At 37.0% G+C, this 19,222-nt stretch overlaps 1 protein-coding gene across 1 annotated transcript; it reads right to left on the bottom strand.

Moving 5' to 3' along the window:
• Positions 1–392: 392 nt before the first annotated feature.
• Positions 393–17,794, bottom strand: LOC126970990 (uncharacterized). The gene is made up of 7 exons (XM_050817157.1): positions 17,017–17,794; positions 15,177–15,330; positions 13,532–13,693; positions 5,684–5,777; positions 2,157–2,315; positions 1,107–1,177; positions 393–652 (listed from the first exon to the last, which is right to left on the bottom strand). Exons 1-7 carry the CDS (start codon positions 17,708–17,710, stop codon positions 481–483), a joined length of 1,506 nt encoding a protein of 501 aa, XP_050673114.1. The 5' UTR covers positions 17,711–17,794; the 3' UTR covers positions 393–480.
• Positions 17,795–19,222: the final 1,428 nt, after the last annotated feature.

Raw genomic sequence — 19,222 nt, 5'->3', positions numbered from 1 at the left:
ATTATATTTCAGAATGCAGAACAAACCAGAATGAGTGTTCAATCATGTTTATACCTAGTGCACCCCGCCTGCTCCTCGACAACTTCGGCAGTCTCACGCAAAACCCTTCCCCGCAACACCGTCCGCTACCCGCTGACATCTTTATTACCCCGTCCCCGCCACCGTCTGTCACCGCGTGGGACGGTCGCGCACCAAGTTATCAGACTATAGCGCTCCATGACATTACTGCGCGTCGGCCATTGACAATTTAACGAACTACGGCGTGAATTTTTTATAATATTTTATTTATGATTTTATGAACTGAATCTATCATTTTGTAACGACTTATTATTTGCCTAATCTATTTAAATTGTAGTATGTTTTTTTTAAATACCTTATTATGAATAATAGAATTTATATAACATATCGAATTTATTCTAAATCTTCATATACCGTTAGTCGGCCTTTCTTCATTTATAGGATAGGTCAGGTCTGGTTTGCTTAGGATGTCGTTGAACGTGGTGTGGTTTCAGCTCTGTTGTTGAACAGATTGTCTGGGTAAGGATAGTGACGTTTATCCGACATCAGGATCTGTGTGCCGTTAGTTAAGAAGTCCAGGTTAGACTTGGACGCTAGATAGGAGAACATCGCTGGGAATCTTTCAGTTCCACACCTGAAAAAAAGGTTTTATCATCAGGTCTTTATATAAATCTTACCATCCCTAAAGCTAAGCTAATATGAAGTCATATATAAAATATTCTTACCTAAATATTGGTTAAAGTATTTAAAAGTTTGATTTTTTTTAATGTAGCCTATGTCCTTTCCCAAACTCTAGTCTATCGGTGTACCAAATATCATCAACATCGGTTCAGTAGCTCCGGCGTAAAAGCGTAACAAACCAACATACATTCACATTTATAATATTAGTAGGGATGTGACTGTCAACCCGCAAAAATTGATCAATCGTGATTCCATACATTCTCCTTGGGTTTTGTGAGCAATGGTTAATTCGTCTGAGATAGGAATTAGCATCGTACCTTGAGCAAATGTACAATCGCTTTCAAATCATCATTATTTAAAATAGTGGTGGGTTCATTGTCTTAGAACTACTTAATTATCTAACTTACAGTTTCCTTATGCCCCAGGAGGCAACACCCCATAATATACCATCACTAACTGCTGGTGCCCCGGTGTCTCTCTAGAAAAAGAAGGCAAAACATGTATTATCGCTTTCAATATATAAATCTTACTTCCATATTTTATTTTCCTTTATTTTGATACAAGCTAACGATCAAGGTATTGTGGCCTTTATTATTTCTAAATGAATAATTCTGTTTGCAAAACAGGACTAAGTATAGTCCTGTAGGACTGAAGGCCTTGTCATGTAATAAATTAAAAAAAAAACATTTTCCTGTGTTGCCAACAGAACCCAAGCATGGTGTGTCAATCTGTGACACTGACATGTAAGAGAGAGATTAATAAGTATAGACACCTGACGCGAACAAGCGACACTATCGTATAAGGTATGCTACTTGTTATTTTTAATTTGAAGTTATTCACTACACTATTCACTTTTCTCAACTTCCAGAGTAGTGTGGAGGCCGTGTAAGACGATTGTAGAAAAGCACCGGCCGTATACCAATCAAGTGAGGTTGTCTTTCAGCGAATTTTGGTAACTCTTTCACACCAAACATTGTATCGGCATTGCCAGTTTGAAGATGGGCTGCCGCACCCCAATGCCGAATTACATTTTGTACAATTAAATTGTCCTTTTTATTCAAAAACCCCACGCCTCGATTTGTGTCGTAATAATTTTTTTTGCTCGAAATCGATTTCGTATAGAGCGCCTTACCTACTGTTTTAGAACGCTAGAAACCATCATTAGAAAAAACGCCAAATTACAATTATACCCAAAAAGCCTTTAAAAGTACATTGATCTTAGCCAAGTGCTAGTGAAATTACAAATGAGACTTGACAACTTATGTGTCAAGGTGACGAGCGCAGTTGTAATGCCGCTCAGAATTATTGGGTTTCTCAATAATCCTTAGCGGCACTGCATTGTTATCCGCAGGGTGTATCAATTACCAACAGCTGAACGTCCTGCTGGTCTCGTCCCTTATTTTCATAAAAGAAAGCCAGAAGGCCGAGCAGCTGTTTTGAGTCGTTGGTTTTCATACCGTGCATGGAGCCCTTCTTCCTGTCTGTGACAGACAGAAAAAGTTATTGGTGACAGTGACCCCGAACCTCTCAGTGACGTTGTTACACTTGGCGTGTTCTAAGAGCCGCGTATGAAACACCTGCAGGGTCATTGGACGAGATACGTAGATACCGTCACGCTGTGAAATACAGAATGTATTATTATAAGATTAAATAATTAAGGTTCAAAGAGTTAGCAGATCCTGACGCGAGGCAGATATATTTAAAGCGGAATTAGACTTTGCTCAGACTTTATTTTTTTTACATAAGAGGGGTCAAACGGGCTCACGGGATGAGGAGAGGTGAGACAACCGTCCATGGACATCCGCAGCAACAGGTGTCAAGAAATGCATTGCCGGCCTTTTACCGGCCCAGTGGGAGTCCCTAAGTCCGTATCTGTTCGGGAAAACCGCAGCTGGTAATTGATTCCACAAAATGGCTGCGCCAAGCAAGAATTTTCTTGCAAAACTTGGCTTGACTTTTGCGTTGGGCTGTCTTAGCATAATTTCAGCTGTCAAATAACTATAAAACTAAATTCTATTCTATTCTTCCTACTGTGGCTTCTGTGGAAGATATACCACAGATTTGCCAGAATCACGTTAGATTAGACTACCAAGCTTTGAGTATGTGTCTTCTAAGTTTAACGGTAATAATCGGTGTTCAGATTACATAAAGTTTAATTTTCTAATAATATCTGAAACAAATAATATACATGCTTGTAAGACTATAAACGACATACACAAATAGAAATACTTAAATAATTAATTAATATAAGTACTAAATAATATTTACAACTTAATCTTATTTATTTTAATATATTTACACAAAATATTTACAAAAGGAGTGTAAACTAGGGAGAGGAGACATTTAACGGAGGTTGGACGGGGGACTTCAGCGGGTATATAATTGTGCAGAGAAGATTGCATTAAGGGACAACTAAAGAATAAATGATCCATGTTTCCCTCATCAAGGCCACAATCACATAGAGAATGATCCCTAATTCTAAGTTTTGCTAGAAAGACTGGAGTGCAGGCATGGTTTAAACGTAAGCGGCATATAGTTGAGATTATTGTTTTATTATGAATCCTACATTTTGAGAACCAAGGTTTTTGAGGAATTTCTGGTTGGAGTTCTCCATAAAATTTGCCTTTTAAAGTTTTGGAAACTTGCCAAATGTTTGACCAACTCTCATACATCTTGGGTTTCAGGGTAGAGCAGGTAGTAAGTCATGAGTGAATATTTCTGAATACTGAAAGGAACCTGAATGAGCAGCTGATCTAGCACAGGCATTTGCATTTTCATTACCAGAGATGCCCATGTGACCTGGAATCCAAGCTAAAACTATGTTAGTTTTGAGTTCATAGCACTCTTTCAAAGTTTCTTTTATTTTGAGAATGATGGGAAACTGACTTTTTGTCTTAAACGGATTTGAGAGAATTGATTGGAGGCAACTTTTAGAGTCTGAAAGGATAATAGAATAGCTTCAAGAATGGCGATTGATTCCCCTGTAAACACAGAAGTGGTAGGTGGGCAGCTATAACTCAGTATAATTCTTGTTGAGGGAATCCATACTGCAGCCCCAACCGGACTCATGTCTGTTTTTGAAGCATCCGTGTAGATTTTATACAAATGTCGAAAATCTGAGTCCATTATATGAGAAAAAGTTTTATTTGCTTCTATAGAAAACTTATCAACACCTAAGTCTAAAATTACTGAGGGTTGGAAAGTAAGAGCATTGAAAGGCATAGAAAATAAAGGCAATTTAGAATATTGAAAGAGAGGGTTAGAGAGCTGAGAAAATAAAAGGTAACTATTTATAACGCAAGGTCTTTTGTCTTCAGGTACAATATTATTATCATTGTATAAAACAGCTAATTGTTCTGATTTTTGGAGTAAGGCATGAGCTCGGCAGCCAGCTAGTGTAAAGAAAAATTTATTGGCAAGGAATTGTCTACGTAGTGCTAGGGGAGGATCCACACATTCTACTTGCATTGCATTAATAGGGCTGGATTTCATAGCTCCCAATACTATACGTAAACATTTAGCCTGAATTCTGTCCAATTTATTTAGACCTGCTTTGTTTTCTGGGATTAAGAAAATAGTGTCATAATCTAAATGAGTGCGAATTATGGCATTGTATAGTAATTTTTGAGTGACGGGGTGAGCTCCCCACCAGACACCAGACAATGAGCGAAGAATATTAATATTTTTCTCACATTTCTGTGAGACATAATCAAAATGCTTGACGCCAGATAATTTGTGATCCAACCAAATACCCAAAAACTTAACATTATTAACAATTGGTAGATCAACATCATAAATTTTAATTTTAATAGGTGGAAGAATTCTTTTATTTGTAAATAAAACTACCTTACTTTTAGATGTTGATATAGACAGTCCATGTTGTGTTAAATATTCAGAAAGATAATCAAGAGCATTATTTAAATGATTAGATGAATCTTGTATAGACTTGTCAGAAGAATACAGGACAATGTCATCTGCATATTGCAGTATCTGACAGAAAGGTGTAACGGTACTGTTGAGGTCATGGGTATACAGATTATAAAGAAGGGGACTAAGGACTGAGCCTTGAGGTAAACCTTTCCAAACTGACTTAGGAGGGTGGTAAGAGTAAGGACCTTTAATAGTGATGGATCTCTCCATTAACATGTTACATATGAAACGGGATAACTTCACGGGGATACTCAGCTGGTTGAGTTTACTCCTAGAGGAAGTGAAACGTTATCATATGCAGATTCTATATCAAGAAAAACTCCCACAAGGTGTTCTTTTCTGAGGAGTGCTATTCTAATGTCAGTTGTAAGGATACCTAAGCTATCTAAGGAGCTCTTGCCCTTTCTGAAACCATACTGGGAGTTGGAAAGGAGATTATTGGTTTCAACAAACCACTCAAGTCTTTGTTTAATCATGATTTCAGAAACTTTTGCAAGAGCAGAAGAGAGGGCAATTGGCCTATAGCTGGTAGCTTCAGATGGATTCTAACCAGGTTTAAGTAATGGAATAATTACCTGATTTTTCCAAGGTGGAGGGATGGAACCAAGATCAAAAGGGTTATTGATTATGCTAAGATAATATTCCTTGGATGTAGATGATGAATTTTTAATGAAGGGGTATGGGATTCCATCTACCCCAGGAGCAGAGTCAACTAGGCCATCCAGAGCCAGAAGAAGTTCAGAGAATGAGAAGGGGTCTCTAAACTGTGAGTTGAGGCAAGAGGGATTGGGGGGGATGGAAAATAGTCCATATTTGGAACTGAAGGGGGGGACATCCTATCTGAAAAGGAATCAAGCCATACAGAAGGATCCACATTAAAATCACACACTTGATCACAAAATGAACCTCTAAATTTTTTAATTTGTTTCCAGACAGTTGAGGATGGAGTGCTTGGTTTTAAATTCTGACCTCCTGATAATAGCCTCCTGAATTCCTCTTAAACTGTTGGCGTTATGATTATGATTAAAAAGATAATAATCTTATCTTAACTTACCCTTTCAGCGCCCCAACTCGTAACCCACGCGTCATCAAACGGTGGTAGCATTGCATTATTCGGTAAGTCAACACCATGCACAGTGTCTGAAAACCTTAAAGACATTGCTATTATCTTTATATGAAAATAAGGGTGCAGTGCAATGCAGTGCCGCTCAGCATTCTTGAAATACCCAAAAATTCTGAGCGGCACTACAACTGCGCTCGTCACCTTCAGACATAAGATTCAAGTCTCATTTGCAGTAATTTACGATGACGACGACGCCCTTCAGACCTTACACATTACTGCTTCACGGCAGAAATAGGCGCCGTTTAGGGTACCTAAATCCCATAATCTAGCCGGCATCCTGTATAAAGGAAGGCTCCACTGGTAAAGTTTATTTATTATAACGGTTTTACACAAAAATAAAACCGATATTATGTGCCGAGAGGGAAAACATATAGCATTGTATATGAAGAAGCAGTGTATACTTGCCATCTAATTATGGCATATGTTCTCTGTGGAGTATGTTATCTAAGCTCTCATGTGTCAAAATGTCATCGAATGTCAATCCAGCTAGGACACGGGTAACAGTTGTCACTTTGAATATCATAGGTAGTCTTCACCAGGAAGGACTTCCTGCAATGCTGTATGTTTGTTTTCCCTCTCGGCACATAATATCGGTTTTATTTTTGTGTAAAACCGTTATATTGATGTGCCTCCGGAAAACATACAGCATTGTATATGAAGACGTGTTTGTTATCTGCTGGTGAAATATGTAGGTGTATATATATGTATATAAACAACGCTATGATGAATAGTAAAATGTGAATAATAAAAATTAATCTCATATATAAATGGTAAAACTTTTTATTTTTAATTACTACAAATCACTTAATTATTAATATTTATTTAAATCAAAAATTCATACTGATGTGAATGTATTGAAAAAAGAATTATGATCATTTTTAGATACTTTAATTACTTTAGAGTAATAATTAAAAAATATACTGGATGATTTCCAGTTACCCCGTTCTAATATATTATCTAAGGGTTGATTATCTAACCACCCCAGAGAAGCTACAGCTCACCTACAACTCCCTGGGGAAGCATCAATGCCGCTGTCTTTAAGAACTGTGCGTACCCAATTGCCTATTACAGTGCGGGAAGCACTTTTTACCATATTACAAATTGTAATGAAGAGGTTGTCTAAGTCTGTAATATCAGACTCTCTTTGTTTGGTTTTCTCTATTAAATGCCTAACTAAACTAACTGGGCAGATGTTCTTGTCAGGGTGTTCAGACAGCTTCCAAGCAGATTGGCGGCAGTCATGTTTGTCAGTCTTTGACCCAAATGCTGGTATTAAATAGATGTTTTGTCCGTTATCAAGATTGTTGTCTTTGGAAACTCGCAATAAGGTAAGATCGTGGACTCTACGTCCAGAAGCTAGTAATAAAACTGTTGCTGTTCTACCCGACATTTCTTAAGGAAAAGATTGATTAAGAATTTAGCAATGTCAGCAGGATTAGGTGCTTTTGGATTTACTTGAGTACTGTTACACCATTTCAACCATCTATTAATTGCAGGTAGATATGTTGTTTAAGTAGACTTTCGCCAGCTTTTTCTTAGCAGCTCTTTCTCTTGTTTAGACCACTCTTTTATTTGGGAACCCCACCCCCAATTTTCCAAACTTTCAAGGTTATTAGATGTACTTGTGGAGGTGGCTGTGATGTTGTCATATCGATCATTGTTTCCGATAAGTTCTGAATATCGTGTGGGTGATCCAACGCTCTGGACTTCAGATCTTGCAGCCAGAAAACTAGAGGCCACTCCGTTGCCACAATTAAATGAGTTCCCGTCGCGCTGTTTAAGTGTGTCAGAACTCTGGGTTCTCTGGGTGAACTCTGGGGGAATACCCATGCCATTTGGTGTTGCCAAGGTCAGCTGAAGGCATCTATATAGCTTGCTGATCGATCTCTGTAATCTATTGATACATAGTTTCTTACTACAGCACTTCGACGACCCCATTTTCGAAATACTTCCGATCTTGTTCCGCTCTATTTTTTTCGAATATATGCTATTAAAGTTCGATTGTCCGATTGCTTAGCTTATTCTGATCGCTGAGTTAATATTTTGGTAATTGAGGCTCCAGCCCAGGTATTCCAAGTGCCTCACGGCTGCCGAGGCCTGAAGACATAACTTGGAACGGTCTTGGTTGACCAGAAGGTAATCGTCGAGGTATACTAGTACTCGACATCCCTTCTCACGCAGGGTCTCCGCGACCCAGCATGTTATGGAAGAGAAAAGATATAGTATGAAGCCAGGCCAAAAGGCAGACAAGTCATCTCGTACAGCTGACCTAGGTATAATATTCAGTTGGCCTACTGCTTGACATGAGCAAAGCATACGATAGAGTCTCTTATGATATCTTACTAGAAAAATTATTTTTCTCAGGAATTCGAGGAATTGCCCATAAATGGTTCAAATCTTACCTTAATAATCGTTTTCAATATGTGGAAATAGAAAATACTAACTTCGAGACTGGAAAGATAGACCACATAAGATCTAATAAAGCTCACTTATCAGGATCAATTCCACAGGGCAGTGTGTTGGGTTGTATATTGTTTCTCATATACATAAATGATCTTCCTAACTTAATAGATGATGATTGTACTCTTTTTGCTGATGACATTTCTATTTTGATCCCATGCTCTAATTTAAAACAACTAGAAGAAAAATTTAATATTACAATGGACAAAATCTTTTATTGGCTAAATAATAATAATCTTGAACTTAATATTAATAAAACTAAAATTATACCTTTTAAACCTTATCAAAAATCCCCCTTAAATATATCTCATTCTTACAAAAATTCACAACTTGAAACAGTTGACACAGCTACACTACTGGGAATTGATTTAGACTCACACTTGACATGGAAGCCATATCTACAGAAATTAAAAAGCAAAATGTCATCTTTTACTTATGCTCTTTACCAACTAAAACGCGTAACAGATTTCAAATCTGCCCTTGCTGCTTATTATGCATATGCACATTCTAGATTATCATATGGAATATTAATATGGGGAAACTGTAGTGAAATAAAAGATATATTTATTCAACAGAAAAAATGTATCAGAATTTTAGAAAATATTCAGCAGATGGATTCATGTAGACCATATTTTATCTTACTTCAATTTACATCCTAGAAGCATGTAAATTTGTTAAAAAACATTCGGACTTATACTCAACACTACCAAATAACAAGCGAAATAATAGAAATTTAAACAAATTAAAAATTCCCTAAACAAGTATGTCATTAATGTCATCGAGCCCTCACCACATGGCAATAAAAATTTATAATCACATCCCAAACGAAATTAAAAATAAAGAGAAGCCTTCTCTATTTAAAAGACATCTTAAAAATTTTTTAGTTTCAAAATGCTTCTACGATTTACCCGAATTTTTTAATAACAAGTGTGAGAATTAGTTACAATATAGTATAAGAATGTAAAAAATGTATAAGACTTATTTATTTTATGTATAACGTTGCTGTGCCCTTGCAGGGCGTCACATATTGTCTACCCATTAATGTACCAACCATCCTACTGTAAAATGTGACTTGCAATAAAATATTTTGATTTGATTTGATTTGGAACTGATTCGAAGGAAAGGGTAATGAGATTTTGCTGCAGCCACATGGAAGTATGCCTGAGAAATGTCTAATTTTATCATCCAGTCTCCCGGTTGGAGAAAATCTGGCACTGAACTGTGAGAGATAAGGCGAAAATGCTTTATCTTTACGAATTTGTTTAATTCTCGTAGATCGAAAATGAGTCGCATCAACCTGTCGCTTTTCTTCCGCAGAAATAGCTTGAAGATAAAACTGGGCGTTCCTTTTGTAACAGGTTGCATTATTAGAAGAGGTTTCTTGTAAAAAGGTATTCGAAAACCAGTTGTTGCAGATATTATAAATTTGTTCGAGTCAAGTGCCTGCCAACGATTTTAGCCGACCTCCCTTGAATTGTGTCGGATAGTCATTTTTTCTTGTTTTTATTTCGAAAGGACTGGTTTCCCTGTTGTTTGTAAGCGTCAGCGTCCTTTATTGGTTTGATTGGATTTTTTGTGGGTGCTTTGAAAACAATTTTTTTCCTGCGTTCTGGATCTGGATGTGGATGGAAGTGATTCTTGGTACTTCCTTTTTATTTGGCCCCTATTTTTGGAGGTTTGTCGGGCTGATAACCAATAATGAGGTCCTCCAAGGGATTGTACAAGCGACATTAATTGTGTTTTTTCAAATAGAAATTCCTCGCTAGGAGGTATGTTAACGAGAGCGGATTGAATGCTTTTATCAGAAATTTCGCTTATTAATCTTTTACGCCTAGTTTCTATGCACTCCGCTAGTTTCCCGCACACGATTTGTAGTGTTTGTTCAGATAATTTATACGATGGCGACGATTTACCGAACATGTCGCTTAATTTATTAAAAAGGTTATTTGAAGTTAATTCTATAGGATTATTATGAAACCAATTAACAATTTCTTGTAAACCTGACTGTAGTAATTGTCTTTGGTATAGTAAAGCATTGGTAATTGCAGCCATTATTTCCTCAGCCAGGAAATCTTTCCCCTTATTTAAGCAGCATATTTCGTCATTAATTTTTAAGTTACAAAAACCTGGAAACGCAAGCATGTCTGTCAGTGCTTTTTTATACCGAATGTGTTGCCACGTAGATGAATTAAATGTTGTAATTTTACTAACTGCTTTATACGTTGTTCATCGGCAGGTTTAAGAACTTTTTTGTCATCAAAATCAGTTTTACAAATACCTAAATCTAATGACTTTGGTGTAATCGTGCAAGGATTGGTCAAACAATTATCATTATGATGTTCAGGTTGCTCAATCACGTCAGTGGGTTTCGCATTGATATTTGTATTTGATGATGACGTACATTGTTGATGCATAATTAAATTTGTAAGGAAACTGACCTGTTCGTATAACGCGTCGATCCGGGGATCGACCGTTACCTGAGCATCTCGTTTTGATCGCTTACGTGGAGGTTCCTATTCATCCGACGCACTTGACGAACTGCTGGAGCACTAGGAGTCCTCCTTCCCTTGTCCGTCCCTCTCGATCGTCGGTGAATTAGAAACATGGGTCGGTTTGCCTTGCTTCATCGACCTCGCTAGGCACGTGATTAATTACGGTAGAATTCCGGTATAAGAACACGTACAAATACAGAAATATAGATATGTATTAATGCAATATAAGTTATGCTAACACTTTGTAAAACGATTTTTCAAAAATATTAACGGATTATTATAATATATTTATGGATTACGACCGTACGCGGCGAAAGTACACAACGCTATGATATTCAAAGTGACAACTGTTACCTAGCGTAGTAGTGTCCTAGCTGGATTGACATTCGATGACATTTTGACACATGAGAGCTTAGATAACATACTCCACAGAGAACAAAGACCGTAATTAGATGGCAAGTATACACTTCTTCTTATTCAATGCTGTATGTTTTCCGGAGGCACATCAATAGGTAGTTTTTCTATCTAATATCGCAGATTAAGCTGAGAGACCACAAACACCGACAAAAGATTAACCTCCTGAGTCCTGAAGTGCTATATTTAGAACATTCAAAAAAACTAGTTATTTTGCTAAAATGTATCAGTTTCGCAACAATTTATTGTTAGAAATGTAACCTTACTATACAAAGGGAGTAAAAAAGAAAAAAGTTACTGCTCTTTGACACTTGTGTCAAACAGAAAATGACGGTGCAGGCGGATAAAACGCGTGCGCCGGCTAACAGGGGTAAGTTAATCAATTATAATCATTCCTTTTCATGCAACCTTTCAAATTTTTGCCATCAATATTGATATAAGTACAACAATCTCAACAACAATTTTACTATTTTATCCGTATAAAAAAAATTGGTTGAAGTCCACCGATGTTATTATTTTAGAACATGAGATTCCTACACGGTGAGATTTATTTTTTGAATGTACTTATTTTAGGTCTTTCGTTCTTTGATTTAGTTTGTTTTGTTGTTGTTGTTTTAAATGAAGATCAAATTCTAGAGGAGTTGACAATGGTGAGGGAGATTTCAGTGCTTCTGATGATGACGAAATTTATGAACCACCCCAACAACGCGCCAATTCAGATTCAGGTGGGCTCAACAGTTCCGAATTAGATGAATTCAGTTCAGAATCTGATGGTAATTCACCATCTTTTGAGGCACACTTAGAATTGCCTAGCCACCAAAAAAAGAGAGTGGTCACAATAAATCCATTGCACGACCTTGCAGAAGAGAAAGTCTAAGGCTCACCAAAATTTTCGGATAAGATGCAGAGATGTCGCAACGAGGAATGCAATAAGAAAACCACAGCTGAGTGCCGCTTCTGTCAAGTTTTCCTATGTCCTATATTTTAAATAGTTCCAGGGATTATTTTCCTAAATTCCATGCATTGACTGACTCTGATTCAGATAGTCAATTTTAAATACTTAATGATGTTTAGTATAGCCACAGCTTGATTATCTAGACCAAAAAATATAATGTTTTTAAGATATTTTATGTTCCTCTTTTGTTATTTACACAAATAGTCATCCATGGGACTAGCACTGAAAGTAGTATTTGTTTCTTTATTACAAGAGTTAAAAATAATTTAGTAATAAGATACCGAAGCGTTCATTATTAATAAATATACGTCTGCATATAAACTGTTATATTTAGTTAAAGAGAACGAATGTCCTTAATTAGTCCTATTTATAGTACGTCGGGAGCATCTGGGTTTTCACACCAAATATTTTTTTTACATTTTTTCTTGCTTCTATACTACGCAAATACGTAATCTTTACCGATGACATCAAACGAAAGGTATGTCTAAGTGGGCTGAATATATATCCCGGTAACATGGCTTGGAGCAAAACAGCCGTGAAATGGAAGCTCTAGGGCAAAAGGAGACCACAGATGTGATGACATCAAGATGACGTCAAAAAAACTGCATGGACGAACTAGATCTAGTAAATTGTCACTGAGAAACTGAGAATCGCTGAAAAAAAAACTTGGGATGTTATTTCTAATCATTATAATTTATGTCATAAGAATGGCTGAAGTGTATGTGTCTCACATTGTTTCTTGACATCAATTTCTTCTCATACTTCCACACTACCAATGTATTTTAGGAATATTTTCCAACGACGGTTTGAAGTCCAAATTAAGTATCTCGGCTAGAAATGATGTATTTATTCTCACGGCAAGAATCAATGACGATTTAGTCCTCTCCGTCCGCTCGACTCATTGGCATTGCTTACAGAGGAGAGGGTGTCCTTCATAATTCCCAAATTCCCCAACTGCAGCCATGACGTTTGTTGGGTGCAGTAATGCAGAACTATCATTATAATCTAGAATCAGCAGTAAATAAGAAATGAAGCAGATGCCACAGTCCGCTCTGGTAACAAATACCGGGGCATAAAAAGAATAGGGAACGCCCAGTCCCAAGGATTGTATGAGGTGACTAAGGCGCTAACGGCACCTTTTTCTGCCGTGAAGCAGTATCTAGTGAAATTACAAGGCAAATGAGACTTAACATCTTATGTCACAAGGTGACAAGCGCAATTATTGTAGTGCAGCTCAGAATTTTTGGGTTTTTCAAGAATCCTGAGCGTCACTGCATTGTAATGGGTAGGGCGTATTAATTACCATCAGCTGAAAATACTGCTCGTCTAATGCATAAAAAAATTACAGCCTCATTTAAATTTAGTAATGTTTGTTAAGAACTTCCCGGAGGAATTTTAAATGATTTATTTCGAGCAGTCTTTGCAGCATATGCCGTCAGAGTCATCTACCAAGAATACCTGATATTTCGATCCAATAGCACCAAGCCCACGTCGCAGTCCGGGTTCCTACGGATGCTCCAGTCAGGGTGTCTCATTACCTCCTGTATCCTGGCGGTTTGACCTCCCCGGTCTAAGTATCTGCTACCAGCTCGCACCCTCATACGGCTTACACGGTGTGACCTATTTTTATGTTAGGTTTATGTTTATGTCATCGTCCAACAAGTTTCAATAGATTAACTAGAGCTAATAAAATCCATAAAAGTTAGCTTAGATAATTTATATGTCTCGATAGCCTCTTGCTGCTAGATAACCGATGAAAACAGGCCAGGTTTATGACTTTAGTGTGCGTGACAAGCTACGTCTTACACTCGCGAATTGTTTGACACTTTGTGTTAGTGTGCGTGAGAAGCTCCAAATAGAAGTTAACTGTCAATCTCGATTTTTTCGACGTTTTCACACGTTATCACAGTCTATCTAGACCTATATATGATCTTAGGTTGTTAGGTATAAGTGAAAGCTACGATCTTGAGCACTGTCATTGAATACGTAAAGTTAGGGAGGGACTTTTACAGCAACAATTTGTAAGATGATTAGATTAATTAATTCGTACAATTTCAGTAATAATACCTTCCTAAAAATAAACAATTGCAAAATTTAATTGAACAATGACCACAACTTTATATTGATATACAGAATATTACTTTAACAGCAAAAAAGTGGTCATTTACAATTCTTTATGAAGTGCTGAATTGTGTGCCAATGATGACTGACTATTTTAAGAAAAAAAAATTACAGTTGCTTATTACAAAAAATATTTTACATACATTTTCTTGTTGGAATCGTGCATTTTATAACATATAATGTCTGATTAGGCAAGTATTTAGTCTATGGTAAGGACTTTATTATTTAATGTTAATGTAACCCTGGCCCAAACGGCAAAAGAGAAAGCCAATCTTCTGTACGCTCTTTTCGCCTCCAACTCGACTCTTGACGACGACGAAAAGACACCGCCGACTATCCCGCGGTGTCAGAGCTCTAAGCCGGAAGAAAAAACTGTTCGGTGAGCTCTGTTTCCCTTGGTCGTACCGAAGTCGAGCGGGCCGAATGGCATTTCTCCAATCGTGCCAAGAAAGTGTGCCCCTGAGTTGACGACGGTGCTAATGCGTTTATTCCAGTGCGAATTAAATAAATGATTCAAATGGAGTAGGTCCGGACTAGTAGAAGTTAGCCCTTAGTTGGCGGTTCTTATTGTCATTCGCTCTGTGTTTATACTCAAGTGAATGTGTTTTACTATTGCTTTATTCACATTTTCGGTGTCAATAACAGATCATGCGCGGTGGCACGATCTTGTAAAATGACAACATATGTATAGACTTTATTGGTCGTGGTATATAGATTGGTTATTGCAAAATAAACACATTCATTAACATATAAAACTGAAATAAAACCAAACTAAAACGGTTGGTATGTATTTAGATAATGTAACGGTTCATAAAAATTTGGACCAAATGTTGTATGGCAGATGGGCTGTTTCTTATTTTCCTTTGGACAATTGATTTGATTTAGAAAAATGTAAATGATTTAATTTTGTAACATGAACATAATATATTGGTTGATATGATTTCAAAAAGTGAAACTGAAAATTATGACTTAGAGGGCTTACTTCCAGATACAGTTAGCAGTGGTGACAATCAGGCGTTGGTTGAGTAGTGCTCCGCTACACCAATGTTCTCCAGACTTCTGAATGGACACCACGTACGGGTAGTCTTCGATTCTAGCGTCTCTCGCTGCTATCAGTCTTCTGCCGTCTTCCACCGCTATGCATCATACAAAAACGCATATTTATTCTCAAAATTGCTTTTATTATTTTGGAAATGTACGTTAAACTATATAACAATTAGGTATACTATCACCGTGGTCTATAATACACTAACAAAAATTATTGTTGTATAACTAGAGAGACATATGGCCAAACATGGGCTACAAGTACGCAATGAGATCGAGGAGTGCTTCATGAGATTGTGCCTGAACCTAACCATCCAATGGTGTCATGAAGAACCAAATTGATCACCTAGGAACGAGATCCAAATGGATATGATCACTATTAGACGTGCGTTATTGTGCTGACACCAAAAGTGATAATTATCTTCTAAACGCAGAAGTGAGGCTTAAAATATAGCCATCACAAAAAAAAACGATACGGCGAACTCTTGTCGATATTTTGATGACTGCAAGATTAATTATCCAGATCTGTAACCATTTTAAGATAGAGCAAGCTAAATTGGACGCGGAGTGGATTCACGTTCTAGCCTATACAAAGAACACTTATAGGGAAGAGTAGATGTCGCAAAGAACTTAGGATCTGATTGCAAGAATAAGAGAACTTCTAAAGAAGTCCTAAGAAGAATACTAAACCTTGTGATTTCTGAATGATAGCTACGGCATTAGCCAGAGACTTTGAGGAAATCTGCCGTAGATTGATAACTCCGATAGCAAGATCAGGCTAACATATAGTTGGAGTTTGACTACGAAATTTGGACAATTACTGTTCGCCGACGACTAGGGATACAATTTGGCACCTACGCCAACCGCACACTCAATAATGGCAAAGTCTTAGAAGCTGATTGATCTCTTTACGGTTTACTTTAGCAATGGTTGTGTAACTATCGCAATTTGTATTGCGGACATCAGCTATTACGTGCATTGAATTTGTGATACGCGCGACGCAAATATTGTTAAGCGAAACGTTCACGAAGTCACATGAAGAAGAAATAGAAGTTTGTTTATGGAAAGGAAAGAACGCCCACATTATGCGCACGCAGAATATGAATCGCTAGAATGCGTCATACAAAATTACATTTAATAAAAGCAAGGAGAGGAGCAGAGGGGGATATTTTGGCAAAAAGAAACCTATTCTGAGATTTACCATGAGCACTCGCCTCCTAGTAAATCCTTGACTGTGGTACGTACCGATAAGGACGTTTGTTTAGCGTCTGGTGGATAAGACAACCCGCGACAAGAATACTATGGTAAAGGCTCGGAGAAGACGTACAACACTGCGACAAATGACAAAGAAAACTTGTCTTAAACTGTATATCAGATTAGAGCACTGGCCTCCTGGTAACTCATATTTATCATTTGGCTTGCACCAGGCCAACATAATACTTCGCTCATTGTATTGGATTTGCTGGGCTTGGGCTAACTACGTAAAATTTCATTTAAGTCCCTGTATCCCCTAGCTGGGGAGGGCATCCACAGTGCATCTTCATCGCGATTGGTCCTAACATAACATTTAGGGCCTCTGAAAAATCTTCGCAAAAAATCCAAAAGCTGTTTATTTTCACAGTAACGTATGACAAAGAGAGATTTCAAATTGTCGAAATAATATTATTCATACGTTTGTTTGTTAATAATAGCTCACAAACTTTTGCTTACATTAAGGATGTGCAAAGTATTAAAAGAATATTTTATAGTATTTATTTATTAGCGTCTCTATTTTTTACCTTTTACAACACGGATATCGGTTTTATCTTTTTGTTGATTTTTCAAAGTTTTGCTTTTATCTACACTTTTGGCCCTAGGGCGGCTTCTCTTAGATTTTTTTTGTCTCAATGACTTACTTTTGCTTGACTTTTTACGTTTTATAATCTTTTCTTTCGCCCTTCCAATTTTCTTATCCCGTTTACGTCTTTCATCATTCCTTAACATCTTATGTTTGTGGACTTGTGTAACGTTTCTGTTCCTTGCAACTCTTTTACGCTTTTTGATTTTACGTTTATGCACAGTTTCACGTCGACTTTTCTTGTTTATATTATTATTTCTTCCGGATTTCCTACGTGTGTCATTGTTATTTTCAGGTATATCCACTGACCTCTTATGAATAGCGTGTCCTCCATAATCGCCAAGGATTTTCTTTACTCTGGGTTGATTTTGTAAATGATCTACTTCAACAAATACATTACCATGATGTTTTGGAGTTGCAACGTCATACATACGGTTAAAAGCAGTGTATAATTCAGGTTTATTAATTTTTCCTGGACTATTTTTTTGATGATATTTTAATTTGGCATATTTTCCAGGGTTGAATATTTTAATGTTTTTATAAAATATCGGATACTTCTGTTGGTGAACATCGTTATAACAAGAATATTCATATATAAATATGTAAATAATACATGCAAGTAATGCAACTCTCATGACGGAAATATCACTACTTATTTCAATTTTATAGCATTTTTATTGTTTGAGATATTGAAATCGTCAGGTGAGCGATAAGCTTTCAATTTGTAGTGTTTTTAAATTTTATGTTTTCAGTGTTAATTTATTTCTAATTAAATAAGAAACCTTTTGGATTTCTCTCTGATGTCTCTACTACATTTTCTATTATTTATGTCTCACAAATTAATAACGCTCTAGGTAGGCAGCTGACCTTGAGAAACTACTGACCCCTTAAATAAAAAATCATGCAAAATACTAGTCTTCAGTACCCGTGACATATCGACTTGAAAATACAAACTTTGTTCAATACAAACTTTGATTAAACGTGGTATAAAGAACCTTGATTCTCTTAAATAAGCCTACAAATTAAACTTATCATAAATTAAACAGTAGACTTACTTTATAACCATTACTTTATATCGCTGGCAGATGTCACCGGCTAGATGAGAAACTTGGTGAACAGTGTCGTCCAAACCTCATCGTCTGGCTTGCATATAAATATACATACTTTATTTTCTAGTTGTTTTGTTCTGCATATGGAGTAGTAGATTATTTGCTCAAATGTGCTTGAAGACTCAAAAGCACTCGGGTGTTTTTTCTCCTAAAATAAATTCTGTGAGTCCTATAGGACTGCTCGATGGGCTGCTTGTATTGGAGTTATAGGGCAAGTCTTTGCCTTCTCATGAATCAACATGCGTTAGGTTCTGCGGACGCTGCTTTTAATGGAATTGGAGGACAAAAAAGCGTCCAGGTAAGTGTTCACGGCTGCTAATTCTTACTCTTTTGCAACAAGAGATGAAACACAGAAGTGATGTCAGTTTTTAGGGTAGTATACGCACTTTTTAATGTAACCACGTACCATGTAGGTATTGTACGTACCCTTCTGGTAACACCACGTAAGGAATCTCATTCCACAGCTTTATTGTATGTACGAAAAATAGTAATTATTATGACGGATACTCACTCACGAGTATTAATTTGATGCCGATATTTCGATCCAATTGGATGAATCGTGGTCGCGGCGGAACTCCGGAAGCGGTGAGAAACTCCTACACATTGACACTACACTACGTACATCAATCTGTCCACGTGTCGTCAAATTCGTTTTGGTCTTTGATTCCCTAATTCACAACACGCACTACTGACGATGTTCAAGCGCAATTATAATGCCGAATTTTTGGGGCTTTTCAAGAATCCTGAGCGGCACTGCATTGTAATGGGCCGGGCGTATAAATTAACATCAGCTGAACGTTTTGCTCATCTCGTCCCTTATTTTCATAAAAAAAAAGAAGTTGACTGCAGCTGCGGAAGTTCATATATCGCAGAAACAAAAGGAGCTATTACTATCCTACTGGAAACTTTCGAATACATTCATGGTGTTTTACTGTGCTGATTGCTTAAAATTCAGGCCTTTAAAATGTTAAACCCGTTTGGGCTGTCACATCATATTTTTATGTATTATTTAAAACTTTTTAAGAGCTATTATGTGTA

Source organism: Leptidea sinapis, chromosome 22 (assembly GCF_905404315.1).
Source record: "Leptidea sinapis chromosome 22, ilLepSina1.1, whole genome shotgun sequence".
Classification (NCBI taxonomy): Eukaryota; Metazoa; Arthropoda; class Insecta; order Lepidoptera; family Pieridae; genus Leptidea; species Leptidea sinapis.
This window is presented reverse-complemented; position numbering and strand designations above follow the sequence as displayed.

Bases quoted from the DNA above. Each gene is read 5' to 3' on its own strand.
- LOC126970990 (XM_050817157.1), bottom strand. From the start codon at position 17,710: ATGAGAGTTGCATTACTTGCATGTATTATTTACATATTTATATATGAA. The intron at 2,316-5,683 runs GTAAGTTAAGAT...TGTATTTCACAG, and splicing joins CGAGTTGGGGCGCTGAAAGG to CGTGACGGTATCTACGTATC. The intron at 1,178-2,156 runs GTATGAAAACCA...TTCTTTTTCTAG, and splicing joins GAAGAAGGGCTCCATGCACG to AGAGACACCGGGGCACCAGC.